The 25010-nt window shown below is 37.2% G+C and overlaps 1 protein-coding gene across 14 annotated transcripts in view; it reads left to right on the top strand.

The window, feature by feature from the left end:
• The window catches only part of LOC103034726 (microtubule-associated protein 4), a 121365-nt gene that overhangs the window by 15373 nt on the left and 80982 nt on the right, over positions 1–25010 (top strand). For 11 of the 14 annotated variants that reach the window (XM_049480458.1, XM_049480455.1, XM_049480463.1 and 8 more), the window contains exons 2-3: positions 13488–13669; positions 15739–15795. In XM_049480458.1, the coding sequence (XP_049336415.1) occupies positions 13495–13669; positions 15739–15795 (232 nt within the window). In that variant the 5' untranslated portion in view covers positions 13488–13494. The remainder of the gene's footprint in view (positions 1–13487; positions 13670–15738; positions 15796–25010) is intronic. The other 3 variants (XM_049480460.1, XM_049480452.1, XM_049480450.1) reach the window with 2 other exon arrangements.

The raw sequence follows: 25010 nt of genomic DNA, 5'->3' as shown, positions 1-25010 counted from the left end.
CTGATACATGTGATACTCTGATACAAGTCAGCCACCGCTTCTTTTCGAGCTGCTGCTGATGCATCATTGCCGAGCAGCCAGCTCGCTCGGACGAAAGCACAGCGGCTCGGTTCCGTTACATCAGCTCACAGAGGCCCTGTGCTGTGGACATCACCCTTTAGTGATGTGGGGAGAGAGCGCCATCTACTCACCTGGAGAGAGCAGGACCAATTTTGCTCACTCTGAGCGCCGGCAGCTTGATGGCAAAGCTGCATGAGCGGGGGTTCGAACCTGCGATCTCCGGCGGCGCATTAGACAGCTGGACCCCTGGTCTCCTTTTAAAGTAGATAAATCTGTAGATTTTAATTTGCCAGCTCTATTATTTTCGAATTATTCTTTTTTTTGTTTAACTAACGCTAAACTAAGTTTGCTGTTATGATATCGCTATATTTGCAGTAGCTCTTCTATCAGTGCTTTTAGCAGTGTTGCGATTGCTCAGATAAGCAACAAAAGCTGAATTGGCAAAAAAAAAAAAAGATACTGGTAAATCCTACCAGACAACTCTGTTTTACTAACCAACCCTTTGCAGGGCTGGTTGTGCCAGGACATTACAATATTTTGCCCCCTATATTTTTGGGTCAGAATTGTATCCAATAAAAAATACCTTGACAGGCCTGTTATTTTTTAATTAGTCTAATTAAGTAAGATAATTAGCAAATTTTATTATATTATAGCTATGGGACAGTATATGAATATGAATTTTAGGAATTGGCTGCCATTTATGCTTTTGTTCTGCATGTTAAAATATCACAGTAAATATTGTGTATTGAGAATATGATTGTAAATACAATATAGTCATTTTCTCATACCAGCCAGCGATCCTGTCCCAGTCTTTGTAGTTTGTACAGTGACTGTCTGGATTTGGTAGAGTTTAATTCAGTGCAGTTTATTTTCTCAGAAAATTGCAGGAAAACCTGCTCTGATTGGTTGTGTAAACTGTGCTGTAAGAACATGTCAGGGCTGTGTTTGATAGTCCATAAGTTCAGTTTCGATTAGCAGGGGTAACTGTTTTTACTCATTAGCTGTAAGCTCCGCCTCCACTACTGCCTGCTATGCTACAGAGCATGATGGAACACATACCATTCAGCCTTACGTAAGCAGTGGCTAACACCCAAGAGAGCGTTCAGCTGACATCAGTAGTGTCACTATTGTGGAAAGCATGGGAAGGGCTTTTACACGAGGCGTGTCTGTCAGCTCGGATGGAACTTCACTTTTTTGTTGTTTGTTTAGTCTTCAGCCATGAGCATTGTAAGAAGAAGAATTTAACATGCATACAATTCATATTATAGTTCATCAATTAATTAACACTTATGTTATTGAGGGCGTCCTTAAGCTAAACATTATTTAGTGCACAGGGATTAAAGGAGAAAACAAAAGTGATTAATCTTTGAATGAAAAGAGGTAAATTAAGAACTTTAAGAAGCTAACAGTCGAAATAATAAAGTTTTAATGCATGATATGACAAAATAAACAAATTAAGATTTCAGTAGTAGAGAGAGACCTAATATAAAGTAAGATAAAATAAGTAAAAGCATAAAAAAGGTACAAATAAGCCAATGTTGTTAATGAACCCAGAATTAGGAAAGGTCTAGGGATAAAAAAATTACAATGAAGTTAAAAAATATACCAGTGGAAGATTTTCAAACAACCAGGCAAATGAATACATTTTAAAAATAACAAATTATGATGCCAATAAAGAAAAAAAAGTAAAATAAGTCAAATCTATTACAGTAGTTAAAGGCAGATTGGAGATAAATAAAAATTAATACTTCTTTTTTGTGTAGGAAATTTTGTTTAGAAAGAACTAAATGCAGACCTTGAAACTGCTGGAAGGATTCTCTTCAGGATGTCCACTTTTATTTTGTATTAAATATATAATTGTAGGGGTGTACCATATTGTATGGCGCTCAACAATTACGGATTGGTATGGGTTTAAAATATTTTGATAATGATACTAATGCGATACGATACTTTGGGTTCAATACTGATACAAAGTGATACATTTTTTGATACATTTTTCTAAATTGTAATAAAAAAATACTAAAAGCAATAATTATTCTAACATAGCGTATTAATAATAAAAAAAAACAGCATTACTTTAACTGCTTAAAATACACATTTTTTTCTTAGCATATTGCTGGATGCATTTTAAGAGTTTTTAAGAGTTCCATTTAGGAAATAATAGCATTAGATTGACAAAGTTAAATTATATTCATATTAGTGGTGTTAATCACTTAAAAATTAATTATAATCATGCATAATGCTAGTTCCCTGTATGTTTAGAAGGGAACAGTAATAATAGTGTATTGTGGTTTAGGTCTAGCTGACTAGATCCTTTTTACTGTATTATAATCTCTCAGGGTAGAGAGAGAAAGAGAGAAAGATGGGGGGGGACTGTGTGAGTAAGTGAGAGAGACAGCATGAATGAGAGCAAGCGAGCAAGAGAGAGGCCGAGCAAGAGACAGTGTGAGTGAGCGAGAGAGAGAGATGGAGCGAGTGTCTAAGAAGTGGCGAAGTGTTGATAATTTGAATGATCCAAATTTCTGTGTGCACTGATATAGTTTATATGTATGTACTAAAATGCTGCAAAAAATATATAATGTGACGGTCACAACAAAATTCAAAATGAACGTATTTACTGTTGCATTGCACTAGTTTACACTAACATCTGCACTATTACATAATTCTTCTTATTGCTTAATTCTAAGTAGATATCTGTATCAGTATGGTCTTTTTTTAGTTCTAGACCTTCTTTCATTTTGGTCAAATACTTCTCTAACATTTTATATTTTTCAGTTTATGTAGAAACCAGTAAAGTGTAGTACAGTGAAGAGAGTAAAAGTACTATAAGCTGTGATTATTGTTTCAGGTTACTGATTGATGGGACGTAGTGTCTGCATTGAGTGAAGAGAGTAATCCTGCAGCTCTTTGTGGCTGTATGACAGTGAGTCACATCTGAGTCACCACCCTAACCCTGGAACTTTGTCACCAGGGAATCCCAGGCATCTCAGACACGGGCTCACATACACAGACTGTTCATCTGTCTAAATACTGCTCTGTTCACTGAACACACACTACTGAACAGGAAGAGAGTTATCAGGTCCAGTTTTATTAACCAATTAAGGTCTGAATGTTTCTACTGTAGTGTGGCGCACACAGAAAGCAATATTTTCATTTTGAGGTCAAGATTATTTTTGATTAAAGTTTCCAGATTTTCTGTGTGCAGATACTGTACAAGTGTTTGTACTGATCTCTGAGCAATAGAGAGCACTGGTATGTTGACAGTTTTTGACATGAGAACCATGAAACATGAGAAACCATGAAACAGCAGAAACATGAGAGCCATAGAAAACAAGCATGCCTCATTAAATGTCCAGACAAACCTGGTAATGTATAATTATGTGGAGCTTCTGCATTGTTCTGTGCATTATTCAGGGTTCATACGGTCATGAAAAACCTGGAAAAATCATGGAATTTGTAAATAGCAATTTCCAGGCCAGGATAAATTTTGGAAAAGTCATGGAAATTTGCTCTACAATTATTTTTGTTTCCTATTTTGAGCCAGTAATTTAGCCATACACAATTGAGCTTTTATTTTATTATTGAAGATTTTGTGTCAGGTTCATTTTAGACCTACTATAATCAATTTCAATTATAGTTTTAGTTGATTTCTGGTTGTATTGTCCTTGTCTGCAGTTTTAAAAATCGTATGGCCATGAAAATGTGTATTGAAGGCATGGAACAGTCATTAAAAAAGTCATGGAAATGTATTGGAAGTGTATGAACCCTGATTATTACTCAGTATGAAAGGTACGTTTCGAAAAATACTCTCGAACTTTGATCACAGGCTGCAAGAGCCTGTAAAAGCTCATGCAGAACTGCACTGTGGAGCTCAGAGCGTCTTTAGATATCTTTGCTAGCTGTGTTGTTTTCGGATGCTCACTGTACAGGTGTGAGTGATGTACTCCTGACAGGGATATCCGGTTAGGGGTGTTGTAAAAGTCTTACTCTCTTTTTTTCCTATGAGGCATGGTAGTTTTACACATTCTACATATATGTGATTGAGATACACTAAACCTACTGCAAGAGCATTGGCTTTAATATTATTTTAAAGCCCCCTGTGAGGTCCATGTTGTTAGTTATTGCTATAGAATTGGTGTCAGTAGGAGTGGTATCAGTATCAGTGCTCTTATATTGGCAGATGCTTCAGTATCTATGGTAAAAATGTGTTGTCTTTGCATCCCTATTTGAAATGCTTGGATGCTTGGATTCCTGAGAACTGAAATGATATACAGCGCAGACTGGTTTGGTATTTGAGCATTGGTGCACTGCATGCATACCATAACACTCAACCCCTCCCCTCCTATTTTACTCTGACAGGCTGCAGTTCATTTTGTCAGATTTCATTTGGATCACTGACACTATTGCAAATACTTTTTTAGAGCTTGAGTCTTTGTTGCATCAATGTCCTTATCAGTTACAAACCCTCCACTTCATGTTCTCATTTCTTGCTGTTTTTTCTTGGTTCTTGTCTGAGCTCCAGTATTTGAAACCTGCCTGTCATTTTCAGATACGAGAGCCTTTGTGAACAGGCTTTTGAAAAGGCGGATTATAATTAACATTAAGCTGTCGTCAGCTGTTTGGGCATATCACCACACGTGTAGACAAAAGTGAGAACAGGAAATAAGAGAGAGGAGAGAAGGCCTCTGTCATCTTTGTGGCTTGGTGTTGCATTGAGACAGAAGGAAGTGAGATAGGGAAGCTGATGAGCTGAAGTGGATGATAATATTATTAGTGTTGGGTTAGTAGTCAAATCAAAATCTAACTGACAACAGCTGTAGTTTTACTGGGTGGATTGCTATTGTGGGTGATATGATTATGATATACTGTTACTAGGCCTGTTAAAATAACTTTTTTGGAGCAGTACAATACCTGTCAAAAGTTTAAACACATCTTAAACTTTGCGTTTTTTTCATTATATAATTTTAAAGACCACTTCAGTTTCTGAATCAGTTTCTCTGATTTTGCTATTTATAGGTATATGTTTGAGCAAAATTAAAATTGTTGTTTTATTCTCTAAACTACAGACAGCATTTTTCCCAAATTCCAAATAAAAATATTGTCATTTAGAGCATTTATTTGCTGAAAATAAGAAATAGTTGCAATAAAAAAGATGCAGAGCTTTTAGACCTCAAATAATGCAAAGAAAACAAGTTCAGAAATCAATATTTGGTGGAATAACCCTGGTTTTTAATCACAGTTTTCATGCATCTTGGCATTTTCTCCTCCACCAGTCTTACACACTGCTTTTGGATAACTTTATGCCACTTTTGGTGCAAAAATTCAGCTCAGCTCCATTCAGTTCAGCTTGGTTTGATGGCTTGTGATCATCCATCTTCCTCTTGATTATATTCCAAACGTTTTCAATTAGGTAAATTGGTAAAATTTTGCACATTTTGCCTGGACTTTCTCGCTCAGCTTTATGAGGTAGAGTCACCTGGAATAGCTTTCAATTAACAGCTGTGCTGAACTCGTCAGGAGTTAATTCCTTGAATTTCTTGTCCTCTTAATGTGTTTGAGATCAATTTTGTTGTGAAGAGGTAGAGTTGGTGTACAGTGAACAGCCCTATTTGAATAATGTTCTAATCCATATTATAGCATGTATGGGTTAAAAGCTGAGGTTGTACTTCTGTCACTGTTGGACAGAAATGTGTGATTATTGTGTAATTTTCCTCTATACACATCATCTTTGTGCAACATAATGCCACAGCCCAGCTACTTTGCTGTCTCATGTGTTTTCTAATTGTTGTGATAATAACGTTTAGATAAACCATTCGGGAACTAATAAGATCTTTAGTTTAGTTTATACTGTCACATCTGCGTATTTACCCAAGATCTCATTTTGCTACGGCTACATCTGCCAAATTCTCTCTAGATCCCAACACAGATGGTTTTGCTGTCATTTGGAGGCGTAGGGTGGAACTGCTCATAGTCTGCCCACGTTGAGCTCACTAAATTATAGGTTACCCATGCTAAAATAAATGCTATTGAACTAACCATAAGCCCTTTTACTGCCACAAGTGAGCAGCTGACAGGGCAACTCTGCTCCAAGGACAGTGGTGAAGTCATTATTGATGAGAGAGGGAGAGAGAGATAGAAAATAGGCTAGAGGCCTGAAGCTGTGTGATGCATGATTTTGTTGGGTGTCGCCCACTTGGTCAACTGCTCAGTCAACTGTAGGTAAATAACTGTGCTTCATGAGCATCAGCATTATTTGTACACTCGGTGCTAACTGTTGGTCTGAGTGACAGAAAAGTGACTTGTACGGGTCTCATTCTATTTCCAACAAGGTGATGCCCGTCACAACAAACTTCAGGCAAAAAAAAATAAAAAGAAATTGAGATTTTGCTTGTTTTAAAATGCGTGTGTGTAGATTTCATTTAATGTGCAATTCTTAATATTTTAAAGAAGCAGTTTTTTTTTATATTGAAAACAGTAGTATTCCTGTATTAGAATGGGATTAAATATTCTAATTAATTGTATCCATGTGCTGGCAATCTGATTCCAGCACCAACTAATATTTTATAAACAGAACGGTCTGGTAGGTTGGATGTAGTTAGGCCTGTCACAATAACTACATTATCGATTTATCGTTCAATAAATTGACATGACTTCAATCATTTTAACAATCATGATATCGTCCATTGTGTTGGCACTTAAAAGATGCCATAACATATTTTGTGGGCGTGGCCGGTAGTGCGAAAGCACAGAGAGAGACACAGAGACGAGGAGTAAATTAACTCGAAACATACCTTTATTAGGAAAAATGCCCTCCATCAACACCCAAAACTACCTTATAATATAATAACGGCCTAGTGCGGCTCTAGTTGCTTAACTTTAGTGTCTCTTAGGTTTGTGTTGCCTCAGCCTTCCATTCACCATCACCAGGCAGGGTCTTTATGCCGGTTCAATGCAGTCCAGCTGGGACAGACCGGGGCTGCTCGTCATGGTGTGGGGCAGACCCACGGTTCCCCTGTCTCTCTAGGTGCGGTTCCAAAATTAGGTGCGTAAACAGGAATGGAAAATTTGTTGTCTTTAAAAGAGTTAATTCCATTGTTATGATATTATGTTATCATTTTATTAGTGCCAAATTAGTGGTCTAAAAATGTTTGAATTTATCGCAACAATTTCTGGGACAAAATATCGTTTGCAAAAAATTGTTATCGTGACAGGCCTAGATGTAATTGCTCTCTACATTTTGACAGTATTTCATAAATAAACAAAATTAACAAAACCAATATGTTTAAAACACAGAACTTTACACAGCAAGTTATTTACATTAACCTTACATTAAAAGTACTCTTCCACATGCTCTGTGTAAATACACGTTCCCACCAGAGGAACTTACAGACTGTTACTTTAAGGTAAAATACAATGCACTATTGATTTAAAAAACTTCACTAAACTTCACATCTAAAACTTACTTGTTTACTGTTTAAATATTTTGTACTTGAAGGTGGACCCAAATTAATGCGTATTTACACAGATAATGCCTCATTTGTGTATCCTTATAAGTATAATCAAATTGGGAGGTTTCATGGTGATCTCTGTTACCGTACTGTTACTGTTTTCACACTATAAGGTTCACCGGGTTATAAGGCTTGTTATGAGACACTAGTAAGGAACAGGGGTGTAGCCATGTTTTCCTTCTAATTCAGCAGGTCTCGGTGATTGTGGCACTGACAGTTTTGGAAAAAATGAAAGGATTTTAAGTGCACCTTATAATGAAAAAGATATGGTAATTAGAATTTTTATACTATTTTTCCTGTAGTGTCTTTATTCAATTGGTCATGTGTCATTTGTTCCTCTGAACATTTCCTGGTTCAGCACGGCTCTATCAAGGCCAGGCATGATCAGGGTTCTCTCTCGTAAAGTCTGACTAGTCTGTTCCCATGCAGTTAGTGGTAGAATTGGTCTGTTTGAAATAAACATTTGCAGGCCTTGGCAAACAAGTGAATCATCTGCAGCTGTGTCAGATGCCATGCAGTGCTTCCTTACTTTTCACTTCTGCATTCAACAACTGGGAGTCCCCACCATTACAAACAGACCAGATTTAGATTCGCCCAGCAGTCGGAAATAGTACGGCTGGCTGCTCCCGCCAAGTTTGTACTTGATTGTTGACTTTTGCTGACACGCCCTCCAGACTCCTGCCTACAGCATGTGCATTCAATCACATTCAATCACAGCTTATGTACAGAAGATTAGTATGTGTGAGCAACTTACCTACAGTATGTGTGTCTATGAGCAGCTTCTGTGTGTGTGTGTGTGGGTGTGTGTGTGTGCGCGTTTTTCTGTTTGTTTACACACATCACTGCTCTGTTGTAATGCTGCAGATTAAAGAGGTTTAGCTCTGTCAATGGCCTTGTCACAGCCAAAGGACACACACACAATGACTAATGTCGACTGCAACAGTATTAGCTCCAGAGGTTTTAGCCGGCCATGTCAAATCTAACAGTGCTTTGAAAAGCCATGGTTTCCCCCAGTTTCCTTCCTTTGTTGAAAAATAATGGTTTCCGATATGCCCCGCCACATTTTATGAGGGTGACTGGATGAGCCAGAATATGTGGGTCTACTCCAGGCCAAGGAGAAACCATGAGCTGCTTATCAGGGCCAAATGATTGTAGACACCTGCTCTTCTAGTGGTTCTTCTCGGGCTGTATGATAAATCATATTTTTAATGATATGAGTTTTCTCGATAAACACATATTAACTCATAATAACTCAAACTGCATTACCTGTGTGTATAACTAGGCTGGAGGTAGAGTGAGGCAGGGTAAGGTAGACCTCCACTGTGAACGCACACACCAAGCTACTCCTTAGACTGGGGAAAAAATTAGCGCTGAATAATCTTTGAAGAGTTTAAACTAATTTAGAATATTTTTACTTGTGTTTTACATTGATGTTGGGATATCCAGCAGCATTATTGCACGTCATGTATTTTGTCTATTTTGTGCACCCCTAGTTTCTTTCCAAATTTTGTTTTCTCTTTTTATTATTTTCTCAAAAAAAAAAAAAAAAAAAAAAATATATATATATATATATATATATATATATATATTTTTTTTTTTTCATTTTCTCCCAAGTTTAGCACAGCCAATTACCCGACCTACCCATTAGGACTACCCCTATCACTAAAAAACTTGTTTCTTTTTGCATTATTGAGCCAAACACTACAAACTATTTCAAATGTTTTCGTGAGATTTTACCAGTAATTGAAAATAGGTTTATCAAATTTACATTTATTTGTTCTCTCCCCCCATTTAAAGAGATTTGCTTATGTGGCCAGAAGTAAGGTTCCATCAGCATTGCAAAGAAAGCCAACGTAAACAGACCTGGCAATATGTACTTTGCTATAACTCATTTTAGCTGTATTTTGATGGAGCTCTATTACTAATGCTCTACAGTGCAGTGCTGGGGACTTTATATACCCCAAACTGACAACTGATACTGGACAATATTGGATTGGAAGCTGTTCCAGAGCATTTTGTTGTATTGAGAATGCTTTATCTGTAATGATTTAAAACCTACACCTTTTATATATGCAGGTTTAATGTACTATATGTAAGAATTGGGTAATTAACACTAAACAGACTTTATGTTTTTGAGCTGAATGAAAGTATAAGGGGAAACTATGATGATGGAACAATTTAGTGATGTCAGTTGAGGTGAAAATAGACCTGCAGGTGTGTTTTTATTGTATTGTATTGTATTATTGCAATATTTGTCAAGTAATATAAAAAAAAAAGAAAATCTGCCTGAAATCCTATTCTAACAACTACAGAGTCTGAGGATTCAGTATTTTAGATTTTAAACCTGGTTCTTACTCTGTTTCCTAAATCATAAGAGGCAATGTGAAAACATTTCTCTGTTTATTGTGTTCAGTTCTAGACCTCAAGAGGGTGATTCCTTGTGGTTGTTTGTGTCATGGTGTCAAACATGATGCAAACCTCACAGGACAGGGGTAAAATAACTGTGTTGTATGTCTTAAAGCAACATGATGCTGCCTTATGAAATCATATGTGTTTATACAGAGCTTTTGACTACTGATATTGCAAAAGCAGCTTTACAGAAATCTGGAAAATCTAACGGATGTTGATGATCCACTGATCTGCAATGGGGAGATTGGCATCTATATCACTGTATCTCTGCTGCTCTGGACTCGTCACACTGCTAACTGCACTATGTACCTTTGGTGAAGCTGGCAGGATGGTGCTTGCAAGAACTGCGTAACGTTGTGTAATCTGAGTCATATTATTGTAAAGTCCTGTAATATTTCGAAATTCACATCTTCAAGAGCAAATGAACAAAAATTGCATTTTTTAAATAAAATAAAAAAACCTAATATAGAAAAAAAATTTAGAGATTATGGCATAATGCTGCTTGAGTAAGACTGTGATAGTAGAAAAGAACCAGTCATTATATTCATATTACTGTTGATGTTACTGCTGCAGATTTGGAAAGTATATCAGAACTTAATGTGAGCATGTACTACAATTTTCTTCTCTGATTGATTATCTTCTCTGCTTGGAAAAATCATAGCTGGATTTATGGAGAACTTTAAGCAGATGATCAGCAGCTTTGTCACTTCAATGTGTCAGCATGTTTAATGGTCGAGAAAATGGTTTGTTGTTAAGAATAGCTTTCTTTTTATAGGTAGTTGGCGGCCTTTTAAAATTCATATTTTAACCAGACCTGACTAAAATCATGCACAATTAAAGCTGCTGAGACATTGAAATGACATTCATATCTTAGAACCATTGGTAGAAACTTTAAGAAAAATGTAAAATTGTAAAATGTAAAAATGTAAAACGATTAGTTTTGCGTATGATTCACTTTTGTCCAGCAGCGGTCAATCTCATGCCAAGAAAGCATCACTGTACAGTTAAGATCATAAGAAGGGCCTGCTGGTTTGTCACCTATAAATTACAGATATATAATAGTTAAATACAACCATGTCTTTTCATAGGCATTTATTAAGAAGCACGAGAACAGGTGAATGTGGTAATCAGAAAGAGGCTGGTGTGCAAAGAAAGACCTCAACAACTTAATGACAGAAGCCTTTAGCATTACAGCAGGCCCACACCTGTTTAAAGCACCTGCAATTATATAATTTGTACCCCCATTTAGGCATTAGGCCACATAAGTATTCTTATTGTTAAGGCAGTTACCTTTAGGCTATGTATAACTTTTTTGTGGGTTATTCCTGTGGTACAGATGAAAGTGTGTGTGCGTGTGTTTTTATTGTTTTACCTTAGCAGAAATGGTTTTGAATATCTTTGAATGAAGAAAATCTAAGGAAAAGTTTCAGACAGAATGCAGACAACGATAAAAGAAACCCTGGGATAAGTAGAATTTTGTCAGTGTTATTCTAGAACATAATTCTGATGGCTGAATTTATTTCTAGGTTGTTGATAATGTTTAGGTGTTGTCAAATAACCTTAGTTCAATGTAATATCCACTCGCATTGTGTTTGGTGATGTAAGTCTTAGATGGAGCTGCTCAGCCATGGAAACCCATTTAGCTCTCTATGCACTTCTCCTGAGCTTATCTGAAGGCCACATGATGTTTGGAGGTCTGTAGTGATTGACTCTGCACACTATGCACCTCATTATCCCCCGCTGACAGAGGGAGTTCAGGTAATTTCCAGCCACTTCCACTATGTTATCACTGACTGTTGACTGTGGAATTTTTAGTAGTGAGGAAATTTACAAATGGACTCCTAAAGACACCCCATTCTTTCACTAATGATTTTAGAAGCAGTCTGCATGCCTACAGTAGGTGCTTGCTTTTGAACACTTGTGGTCGTAGAGGGGATTTGAACCCGAGTTCAATCATTTGGATGGGCGAGCAAATACTTTAGGCAATAGAGTTTACATAAATAGTTTACTCAATTGTTTCATCAACACATCCAGAAATTTGAGATTTAGCTGCCTCACATTTGCTTATATTTACAGTATAAACATATCATTAGGCCTTCATTTTGTGGTCTATTGTTTACTGAGATTGACAGCTTAATGAACATTGCTGAAACTGAACGAAAGATTTAGACTCACTCTATTCAAAAACATGACAGCACAATGAAATATGAACATGAGTGTGTATTTGTGAATAAGACCAATCTTAGACCCTTACGAAAATTGTCAGAATATCAGAATGTGTTCTCAAAGCTCATTCAACAGAGAGGTAGTAAATACAGTTCTGGAAAAAAAAGAGACCACTTAAAAAGTATTAGTTTCTTTGTTCTTACCAAATTGAAAATCTTTGGATTATAATCAAGAGGATGAAGGATAATCACAATCATCAAATCAAACTGAGCTGCTTGAATTTTGCATCAGGAGTGGCATAAAGTTATCCAAAAGTAGTGTGTAAGACTGGTGGAGGAGAACATGCCAAGATGCATAAAAACTGTTAATAAATATCAGGGCTGTTTTTTTGTGTTGAGATCTGAAAGCTCTGCATCTTTTTTGTTATTTCAGCCATTTCTCATTTTTTGCAAATAAATGCTTTAAATGACAATATTTTTATTTGTAATTTGGGAGAAATGTTGTCTGTAGTTTTATAGAATAAAACAACAATGTTTGTTTTACTTAAACATATACCTATAAATAGCAAAATTCGAGAAACTGATTCAGAAACTAAAGTGGTCTCTTATTTTTTTCAGAGCTGTATATACTTGTTAAGACCATTGAAAGCTGTTTATTAATTTGTAAGCTGTAAGTTTAATGACCTACATATTTGTATTTGTACATATTTTTTTTTCTACCAATAGTGCTATTGATCTCAATGTAGCATTGATATCTCTTGTGTAAAATCGGACACCACATATCGCTCTGGTTGGAAATAAATTCCTGAACATGGTGTTTATAATTTGTGTTGTAATAAAACCTTTCCTATATTCATGGATGGTTAGGATGTGCAAGATTCATAAATACTGCAGTGTGTGTGCGCCTGCGTGGCATGCATGCTCATCCCTGCAACCTTAATCCTCCTGCTGATGCACCACTGGCACATGTTAGCCTAATCTCTCAGACTGAGAAAATCAGGGGAAATGAGGGGAGGGGTGGGAGAGGAGGATAAAAAAAGAGGAAGAACAGTCTCACACTAAGGGCTGTGTGAGGTTCTGACAGCTTGTGTTCCTGGATGTGCCCTCCCATACTGCCCTCTAGTGGTGGAAATGATAAGAAAAAAGGCTTTGGATATTTATTAAGTGTTTATTTTTGGATATTTGTGCGGGTGCATATTGCAATGACAATGCTGAAACGATATATAGTGTAGTCTTAATCATATGGAAATCATATTGAATAAAATTAGGACATATTTTGAGGTATTACAGATCTTTGGGACTAGATTACATTGCTAGACTTTACATTGTACCCTGTGACCTCCAGCAGAACGATGGCTGACCTGACGCTGAGCGATGCGCTGACTGACAGCGTGCCCCCGGCTGCTGAGGAGAACATGGTGGAGAGGGACTTTGTGGCCACGCTGGAGGCTGAGGCCTTTGAGGACCATGTTGGAGAGACTGTGGGCAAAACAGACTACATCCCACTACTGGACAATGATGGAAAGGGTGAGTTGAGAACAGTTATGGCAAAAACTGTGAGGTTTAGGGAGAATTAATAAAATTGCAGAAAAAATCAGAAATTATGTGAAGCTCCACTTACTATATATTTATATAACATTTTTGTGGTGTGCAATATATATATCGACGACAAAAATATCTTAGTTGCTGCTTAATGAAGCGCAAGCTGACATTATCAAGTATGTTAATCACTGTGGAAAAATAACAGTCAAATCGCCTTTACTCCACATGCTCACTGTCCTGCTTTAGGAAAGACTGCTGCACGTGTGTATTGTAAATACCCATGCAGTGTGCACTAGCATTAGTTAGCACTAGTTCCCATTAATATGTTTCGTAAGAAATTGTTAATATCCTTTAATAAGTGCAGGCTAGGTCAGTAGAAGACTTTTGCAAACACATTTTTGGATAAAAGTATCTTTATCGTTATTGAAAAATTACAGAAATGATTGAGATATGTAATTTACAATCCTGTAATTTTTTCCCAAAAATTGTCAGTGTGCTTTTTAATCCAGTGCATCTTATGTATGAATTTTACCAGTCAGGTTGTAAGGAGCAGTAAAGCCACTCTAAAGCCAAATATCAGTGTTATTCAGGAGTTTCAGTTGAATTCTCCGGCACCGGGGCTGGAGTAGCATTAGCATTAGCTGCTACCTGATAATTCCTCGTTCAGAGGGGAGTATTATCGGCCTGTAGCCTTCCCCTAACCCTGGCTAGCACTGCTGGAGCAGCATTAGCATTACCCGCCAACCGCGCTAGCTATTTTCCCATTCAGAGGAGAGTATTATCAGTCGTTAGCTTGCTCCCAATTCCAGCTAGCACTGCTGGAGTGATTAGCTGCTAATGCTAATATTAATACTAACTCCTTAGTGCTGCAGAAATTCGATAATGTAAGCTTACTGTAAATAAATAGAAGCGCTGTAACCATTAAAAAAAAAAAAAAAAAAGGTTTTCTGGAGAGAAATCTGTGTAAATTTACACCCAGCGTTTTTTATTTTTTTTTACAGTTTTGTTTACTTATCTTCGCTTTACTTAACTTAGTTAGTTACCCCCCACCACCACCCACTATATTGTGTTTTTTTTTTTTTTTGTCAATATTGCACACCACTATTATAGTTATATTATTTGGATAATTTAATAGTCTGCGTTAAAGAAAATGTATACACAAAATAATTGCAAACATAAGTAGGTTAGTTTATAATTTATATAAAAATTCAAGTTATAGGTTAATTAACATTTCCGATTTAGAGAATGACACTGGCTAATATCAGCAGAAAATACAAATACCTTACAAAATCTGCATGAATCTGCACCTGATCCTGATCTAATCTGAAATTAGTATGTATGAGGGATTCTTTAATTAGTATATGGTGATTCAAACTTTAATATCAAAAACAAAGTTGATGTTGTAAGAGCAGATGTAACAGTCCTCTTCTGCAGGTAAACACGTAGTCTGACTTTGATCCGAGCCAGTCGAAGATGTTTGGGTGGTTATGGCTCCGTTTGGCTGGGCTGCAGTATTTGACCAATCCCTCGTAGTCATTCTGTGGTTCCTGGCTATTTGGTTTGTATCCAGAATGATTTCAGATAATTGCAGTGCTGGGTACTGAGTACAGGCCTGCAACAGACGGCTGTGTTTGTGTCCAGAATAGAGCTCCATTTGCTCTGCTGATATCACTGCTATGATTTAATGTTTGTTTAGATAGCAGTAATGAATAAAGCAGTGTTTGCTCATAGCGCTGACATTTTGTATGTCTCGGTGAAACGGCCTGGAGGATGAGCCTGTCGTTTTCTTTCCGTGGAGGCGAAGTGCTATATCTAGCACCATGCTTCTCTGGCCAGGTCATTGTCCATTTTAAAGGGCTATGCTGGGCCTTTTTGAGAAGTAGTGAGCGAGCTGAGATCGGAATATAACATTTTAAGAAGCTTGTAAACAGTCTGGTATTGTGTTTGAGCTTTCTTCATTCAGAGGTCACTGAGTTACCATTGGGTCCTATAGTGATCCACTTCTGTGTGTGTGTTATGTGTATGTGTGTGTGTATGTGTATATGTGTAAGCAGACACGGATGCAGTGTTGGAGAAAGGACAGCAGAAAGCCCAAGGGGCACAAACACCTGGTAAGAGGGATCTTAGAACATCCCTGGAAACTTTGTTGCAATCACCTTTTTTGCGATTATTTCTTCATAGTTCATAGTGGTTTATTTTTATCATATTTCTTTCTCATCCATATGTCGCTTCCCTTTTATTTAAGAAAGAAATTCTGTATATATTTGGCTTGCTGATGTCATTGTTGTTTGATTGAACACTGATTTTAGCAGCTTAGAGGGTTTTTCTCAAGAAAAGAAGGTTTGGATCATTCTAACTAGGCCTGATCCTATTTGCTTTAAATTTAAGGAGGCTAGCGTGTCTGATTTACATATGGTCAGTCTCTATGGGTGCAACCTGGCCTGCTTATGTGATTGATGGGGATATTAAGGGCAGCCATTCAAAAGATTTAAATCTCTTGTTTTTATGTAGAATAATAACTTACATACTATAGATTTGTATACAGCAGTCTCCTCATTGTGTTTCTACACATGTATTTAGTATTTTGGAAAAGACATTATTTGTCAGGTTTTTTGCCTTCAAATTACAAATTACATAACCAACCCTTAATATATCAGACCAGTTTTGATAGTTCTGGTGAAAATAAGCAAATAAAAAGCTGTGAAAATAAATTAGATTATTTTGAGACTGATTGTTTAAATTATGGTTTAAAAATGGCGTGTAGATGTAGTTGTTTGGATGTGATCTTAAGTAAGGCAAGGGCTGTTTCCGTCTGATTTCTGCTTTTTTTCATAAAGTGAGGGAAAAGTAATCAGAAATAGCCTAATATTTTACCTTTTCTAATTTATGATAGCTTGTGCGTATTTTTTGCCTTGTATCATACAAATTAATGTTTTTTTTTGTTGGATTTGTTGGTTTATTTGCTGTAGGGTCATAACTGTTTTACTTGTTCTGTTTTTGCCATTTTGTAGTTCTATGTGTATTCCCTTGTTTCTTTTAGTTTTCCATCGTCTTTTTGTCTAAAACTGAATATTTTTGCATGCTAGAAAGTGTACTTTAGTTACTTTAATTTTAATTTTTATTTTACTAAATATACACTACCCCGTCAAAGCTTTTTGCTCAGCCACACCCCGTTTATTTTAATTGACCTTTTCATTGGCCTGTCATGATAACTATTTATGTCCCAGAAATGATTGCAATGATGCACTAACGTAAGCAAACAATAATATAAAAGCCTAATAATGTAATTGCACAGAGTAGTAAACTTACAGTTATTGAGAATATTCTTTTAAAATTCAAATTGGAAATGAAATAAATATTCTAATTAAAATCACAGTTTTTAAACATAGTTGACATAGTTGTTAATATGCTTTTTGCTTAAAAAAAAAAGAATAACACTAAGCTCATGTCTGATACGATAAGGTGATAATGTAATTATCGTGACAGACCCAACTATTGTATATTTAAGGTTTTTGATGAACTCAAAAGCAGATCGAGGTAGCTCCTTTAACCTGAGTCCAGTTCAGCATGCGAGAGCAAAAAGCTTTGGACAGGGTGAGTCAGAGGAGCCAGCGCTGCATGATGAGGTCCGCTGTGCCAGCATGACTGCCCTGCCACGGCTAGTGGCGTGTTATTAGGAGGAGCCCTGTGCTTATCTGGGCCTGGCATGGCCATCTGCATGCTGAGGTCAGTCTGAGAGGAGACACAGCAGCGGTTCAGTGCTGCCACACTCTCTAAAAGACCACCTGCCCACTCCTTACTGCAGGCTTTAGAACATCTTCTAATTCTACAGCTTTAGATGTTTTTCAAGTCGAGTCAGCCTCATCCTCAGGTCTGACATGAACTTTTTTTTAAGTCTTATGTCTTACACGCTCTCTCTCTCTCCTTGTGGTGGTGCTGTTGCTCCCTATCTCTTGCTTTCACCACTCAGACTCGGGAGGAGTTTTCCTTTTTTTCTTTTTTTTTCTGAAATAGAGATTTCATTTATCATTATCAGAGCCCACACTATGCCAGGCCTGTAGAATCTGGGGCAGGGAATTTAGAGCGCTCTATAAGCTGCTCACCAGAGGATGATGTGGCCCAGGAGCTGTGCCTCTGAGCTGTGTCGTGCATGCTTTTTTTTTGGGTGGTGGGGTGAGGTGCTGGGTGAAATTGATCAAATCCTGTAGGCGATTATTCAGTATCCTAATATTGATGCATTACAGTGCCATGCATTTTATGGACCCTGTGGTACACATAGCTGCATCAAGCTGCATCGCAATACTCTTTGCTATCTTACACTCTGTCAACAGCTTATTTTCATGCTTTTGGCCCGTGCTGTTAAAACAGCGTCTGAGTTTAGGAGTAAATCTACACTGGTGTGGCGTGCTGGTCTGGAAGTGAGGTGTGTTCAGTTAAATTTCTGGTGTGTTTCTATTTTGTGGCGAAAAACACAGGTGCTACACTGACTGAAATTAACCTAGACAGCAGTCAAACATCAGAGACCATTCCTATAGGTGCGCCCAGCTGCAGAGCGCAAACCCGACTTTTGACTCAACAATAAGTAGAATTAAGAACAATATAACTTTACTGTTCACTTAAATGAGCTGCAGAATGAACACACAGGTCAGTATCTCCTGAGACACACAAAGCACCTCTCTGTTAAGATACAAACACGCCAAAGTCAGAGTGCAGCTGCCTCTTAAAGGAAATGGCAAGTGACATACGTGCTATAGATCGCTAACATAGCGCTAAAATCTGATTTGTTTTGTTTGCTCAAAATCTAACATTTCACACAACATACTACAGTACATCTATTAATGCTTGTTTGGGTGCTCTTTTTGTCCATCATTGATACTTGACCTCCACTGATAATTTGGCTTAAATTGTAAATAAAAATGTTGGTTGAGACAATACAATCAATGTAAAAAAAATATATATATAAAAGCCACAAAGACTGCCAAGAATGCACACGATGGATGATTTCTAAACCGTACATTTGCCACTGCATGTAATGCACCCACTAATGAACATCAATTATTGATGTGAGTAAATAAGTTACATTGAAATATGAGACATTTTCTATCAAGACACACTGTCTTGAAGTATAATATTTAGTACATGGAATATCACCCAGCACTAAAGTTGTGCTTCTGGTGTGCTGCTGCGCATGTTGCATGATGGGCTGCATGGGGAGTGGAGGGGAAAGAAAGGTATGGGAGGGGGAATTGATTGGATTAATTGATACATCTGATTTCTTATTTGATAAAATACTAACCAGCACTTTTATTCTCTTCCATTTGTCCTCTCTCACTGGACCCCCCCCCCAACACCTTCATCAAACCTTCCCTATTGCTTATGTTTCTCCATCATTTGCTTATTTCTTTTATCCTTCATTCCATCTCTTATTTTCTACACTTCTGATCAACCTTTGCTTCAACTTTTATTTCTGTTTTTGCTTTGTTTATTTGTTTGCCATGGCCTTCTGCACCCTTTTCTATTTTTCTATTTCTTTCCAATGCCGCCTCTCCACTGCTCTCCTTTACACCCTCTTTCACCCCATTGTGTGCTCCAGAGGATTAGCTTTGCTGCTGCTGCAAATGGCTTAGACCTGCATCCGCCTCCCAGCGCCTCCTTTCCTGACTTCACCACACACAGCATCAGCCACTCCACCATCCGTGTGCTCAGCAGCAGCTGCACCGCAGCAGAGGACTGTTAGGAAACCCTGTGGGATATCCACTACCTCTCCCCTCTTTTCAACCTCAACCCTGCTGGACTGGGTATGCCCAATGGGCTTCACTTGCTGGGTGGAAGAGCCAAGTGGCACTTATTGCAAGTCACCACCTGGACATCACAAAAATGCACACAAAAAAGGGAAAAAGCCTAAGAGGATGGAAATTATTATGTTTTAAGGGGGATTACACTGTACTTTTGCAGCATGCTTATATTTAAGCCCTATTTAATACATAGTTAAGTTATTTTATTACAGTTAATATATGTATATTTGTTATTAAACCTTTTATTGTTTTTTTTAATAACATTAAAATCAAATGCGTCAAATCAAAAAATAAATCAAATGCGTCTTTTAGAGACTAGCTAGTTACCAAACACATTGACCTGATGTGCTTTAAGAAAAGTGTAGTAATACATTATTCACAGTATACACTATCCACTAGTTGGACTTTATTGTGAGTTATTAGACTGATTAAAATTTGACAGTTAGTGGTTGTGACTAAATTGGATCCCTATTAAGTATATCAGATTTTTTTTTGTTTTTCATAAATTAATAATTTTTGTTGTGCATTTCTGGTTTCTTGTAACTGATGGCTGTCCTAAACTTATCCCTGGTCTTTGCCTTATCCCAAAGCCCAAATCTAATTCTCGTCCTTTAATTCTAATTCTAACTTTAATCCAAAATCTAATGTTTAATCCAAAATCTAATGTCCAGTCCTAGCCTTAATTATTTTTTTTTCCCAAAACCTGCCCAAAGAGTACAACCCTTACCCTGGTTGTACATCTGTTTCTAATCTACCTCCACACCTAAATATATACCTCAACCTGGCCCTACACCTATCCCGAGTTTTAATCATAACCCTAAATTTAACCTCAACCCAAAACATAAATCTAAACTAAACCTAACCCTAACTAAACTCAACTCAAGAAACAAATCTAATCCTTACCCTGGTCCTAAATCTAACCCTTACCCTGGTCCTTAATCTATATCTTTCTCGAATTCAGCCTTCAACTTGAACCTAACCCTTCCATAGTCCTGAACCTATCCTCATCCTAATCTGCACTGTAATTTAAACCTCAATTTCTAATCCTTTCCCTGGTCCTACACCTATGTCAGGTCCTAATTCTAACTCTAAATTTAACCTCAAGCCACAATCTAAATCTAAATCATACCCTTGTCCTGAACCTATTCCAGGTTCTAACCCTCATCCTTACCTGCATCTTTTAGTTTTCATGCATCTCAGCATGTTCTCCTCCGCCAGTCTTACACACTGCTTTTGGATAACTTTATGCCACTCCTGGTGAAAAAAAAAAGCAGCTCAGCTTGGTTTGATGGCTTGTGACCATTCATCTTCTTCTTGATTATTTTTCAGAGATTTTTAATTTGGTAAAATCAAAGAAACTCATACCCTTATCCTGAACCTCTTCCTGGTTCTAACCGTTATCCTTACCTTTAACTTCTAACCTCAACTTCTCCTCTAACCTTTACCCTGGTCCTGAACATATCCCTGGTTCTTACTTACCTACAATTTAACCTCTAGCTTTAACCCTAAACATTACCTTAACTCTACCCCCAATCAAATCCTATTTCTAGTTGTAATTCTAACTATAACACAACGTATATATAAACAGTATCGCCTGATAGTCTGGATTCATGTGTTTTAACTGCTGTTTAAAATCAATAGGGACTAGGGATCCAGTTTGGTCACAGCTCATGTTTATGTTTATTGTATATTGTGATATCTCTATAAAACAGTAACCATTCCTCTCCTGATGCATCCCAACATGCTTCCAATTCCAGCCACATACTTGTCATAGTACTAATCTCAAATTAACAAATTAAAAGCCCACGGAATGCTCCTTTAGCAAAGTGACTTCAGATATATTGTTTGTCACCACAGGCTGTGGATCCTAGCAGGCCCTTGCTACTGAGTCTCTTTAGGACAGAGCGCTGGGCAAGTCATGTGGAATGGGATTTTTCCAGGGCATTGTAGCTCACGGAAAGATGTGATATGTCTAGTAATGACAGACTACTGTCACACACAACGGTCGCCGCATGTGTCCTCCAGTGCCCCGGCCCGCAGGATCCTCCACACACACTAATTATCAAAACGGTGCGTAAGACCGAGCGTGCTCATTCAGCCCCGCTGCTGTCCCTTCTTTTTGGCTAATTTGGCTAATTAAATTTTCTCAACACCGCCCTGCCCCTGTTACACACACATCTTTTCACGGCCTTTTAGTTTCTGAGCTGGAAGGCCAAGTAAGAACACGAAGCCCATTATCAAGGCCATCATTTTCTTTGTAGTGCGTCTACAACAAAGTCTTGGGAATGAGTTTGAAAAGTGATAAAAGGAATACTCTTGTGCATCTGTAACATGTTTGATCATAAACAATGATTTATTAGTTATTGGTAAATATCAGAACCTGTTGACTGCACTTATTTTAGGCCTGCCATGATTACTATTTTTGATGGATAATTCATATATTGTTCCAGAATAATTAGCATTAGATAACTGAGCATATTTGCCATTTAGTAATATATTAAAATAATTACACTTAAATACACTTTTTAATATGAAATATATTCAAACAGTGAATTTGGAATATGACATAAGTTTAATGAAAGATTAGGGGAAGTATTTAATTGCAGCATCACTTCAGCTATGTAGTGATTTAAGCCATCTGTAAGCTCTCACACAAATTTTGTTACAATACAATATTTGCAATGTTGAATTAAAGCCAAATATATCTGAAAAAAACATTTTCTGTTTTTTGTTCACAGGATTTGAAATTGGACAGATTGTTGTGTTTTAGAATAACTCTTTGGTTTTAGTTAGATTTATTGCCTCTATTCACCACTTTTAATAAACAAATTTGACATTTTGAACTGGTAGCATTAATCCATCCTATATGGCTGTTATATTGTGTAAGTTTGTATTGACTTTTCTAAAGTTTCTGACAGGAATTGTGCAATTTGGGAAAATCCATTTTCAGTCTTGGGTAAAGTGCTCACCTGTCACAGCTTTCTCTGGGTGTTTTGAGGTGTCGTAATTGGTGCGGCAGTGATTGTGGACACTGCAGTCTTTTCCTACGACATATGTGGTGCTGCTGCTCACAATCTCAATCCTCAGCTTTTGACAGCTTTGAGAGCAGACAATAGAAATGAACACAGTGACTGGTTTAAATTGTTAATGACATTCATTGTTGTATTAAAAAACATGCAATGTAAACACAATAGGCAATATTGAGAAACAGAATAAGGACAAAATGATTGAGGTTGTGTGTATATTATATGATCAGTTGATAAAGTAATTATTGTGACAGGCTAAAATTATCAGAGAATTGAGTGGAAAAGTATTTCAGCATCTGCCCTGTGGCTAGTGGCATATATTATAAGTCTGTGCGTAGTCAACAGGTTTTCGGCAGGTTTTTTGCACAGGTAAACATGTAACTTATAATCTGTGGTAATAAAACATGAAAAACTCCTGGAGTATTCCTTTTACTACTTAAAATATACAGTGAAAACTAAAACATAAATAATACACATAACTCACTAGAACAAAATATAGTCATACTCCTGCACCCAAACAAAGATGTCCTGTCCTCCCTGCTAATGTCTGAACATCATCTCAAGCCTCACCGGATTGCAGAGGCATCAGCTACTCTAATCACACACACACACACACACAAACACACACACCAAAAACACTGCCAGCCCTGCTTCTTGTCAGCGCCCTGTCTCAGCAGCTTTTACATAACCGCTGCTGCTTCCAGGCTGTTTGTCTAACACTGCAGTCAGATTGCTTTTAGATTTAACATGTTGTTTTCTGTCTGTATGTAACAGAACTTTGTAACTCTACTCTTTCTCTGGATTAAGATGCTCGACCCCTGCTGACTGTTCCTTTTTCTGACAAACACTTTGCATACCTTTTTGATGTCACCATAGAAAATACAATATGTTTCTCTCAGCATAACAGCTTGTCTGCAACATTTTGTGGAGGTTCACACCTAGGTTTTCCAGCTTCAGTCCTCCTGCATCTCCCTGCACCAATCACACAGTTCCATGTTTCCCTGATTTACAGCATTTTATTGAGCTCATGATGAGCTTCATAATTGTCTAATGTTATGACTCAGTGTTACAGTGAGGGAACCACAAAGTGTGCAGTTCTTCAGAAAGGCCTTGAGGGCTGGAACTGGAAAACCCTGCTTATATAGTCACGGCATTCATGACTTTTGTTTGACTTTCAGTCAATTTGTCACAAAAATTCCTTAAATCGTTTTTGACTGGAACTTCTATACTATATCGAAAATAAATGTTGAATTATGAAGAAACAACTGGGACTAATCTTCCTGTAATTAGTATTACAGTAAATATAACATTTCATTTGTTTTTTATGGGATTACAAATGCAGTAATATGAATCAAACACAGTTTTTGTTCTAAGCCCAGTTTTCTAAAAGCATTCACTTGTTAAAATGATCTTAACTAGAAAAGAGAGTGTTGAGTGTGATGCTCGCTTGACCATTAAATATTCATCTTTGTGCTGAGTTGTTTTGAAGAAACCCAACCCTGTTTTCCAAGCGTTCAATTAATACACAGTCTTAAAAGAAATTGGCTACAATTTAAAAAATATTGGTGTATTGTTAACATGTCCAATCCCAACAGATCTCTCACTACCATTTTCCCTTTCATTCTGTACGTGAATAAGACAATTTTAAGTCATATAGGCAAATTGACACAAGGCACCTGGCTTTCCGACCAGTACAGCTGGGGCTTTAATAATTCAGAATCAAACTTTAACATTTTTTTTTTTATATATATTTTTTCTAGTTATACACTCATCTCTCTTGAAACTGTAGTGTGACTAGTGTAGACTAAGTTTGAACACCGCTTTTTCTAATCTGTCTCGCCTGACTAATAAAGTTCTAATGGTAATTAACTGTCTAAAACCTGCTATTCTGTCTTTCTTGATCTTGAATACATTCATTTACAGTTTTATGCAAAGGGCTGGGCACCCCTCACTAACTGATGCTAGTGGTGGCATGTGCAAACACTTTGACACCCTTCTAAATTCAAATTTTCAGAACTTTTTAATCATTAGACCCTAATGGCAGGCAATTAAAACAGTCAGCTGATGATAATTCCAAAGTATAAATTGTATAAACCCTCCAACGTTGTGATACCAGCTGTGGGCTTCCCTGACTAACAGATTAATGCTGGAAGCTGCAAAGCTGAAAATACTAATAAAAGATGTGAAAGAACTTATTATAACATTACAAAATCTCTAAGTTTTGTCAGTAAAGGGGACCTGTGGAAGTCAAGGCGAGATTTGAAAGAGCAGGAAAGCTCTCAGAAGATGAAATTGCTCATATGCTGGATAGAAAGACAAAAGCAACCCACAAATGCCTGCAAAGAACCTTCATTGATGTCAACACTGTAGTGTTAGTGCACTGTTCTACTGTGCAGTGCTACTTGCATGAACATGACCTGCTAGCATGATATGTTACACTCTCACTGAAAAGTATGTCATCAGTATGTTTAATGAAGTATCACAATACATTGCAGTTGTCATATC

This window comes from Astyanax mexicanus, chromosome 6, assembly GCF_023375975.1.
Source record: "Astyanax mexicanus isolate ESR-SI-001 chromosome 6, AstMex3_surface, whole genome shotgun sequence".
Classification (NCBI taxonomy): domain Eukaryota; kingdom Metazoa; phylum Chordata; class Actinopteri; order Characiformes; family Acestrorhamphidae; genus Astyanax; species Astyanax mexicanus.
Note: the sequence above shows the minus strand (reverse complement) of the source record. Positions and strands in the feature narration are given on the sequence as shown.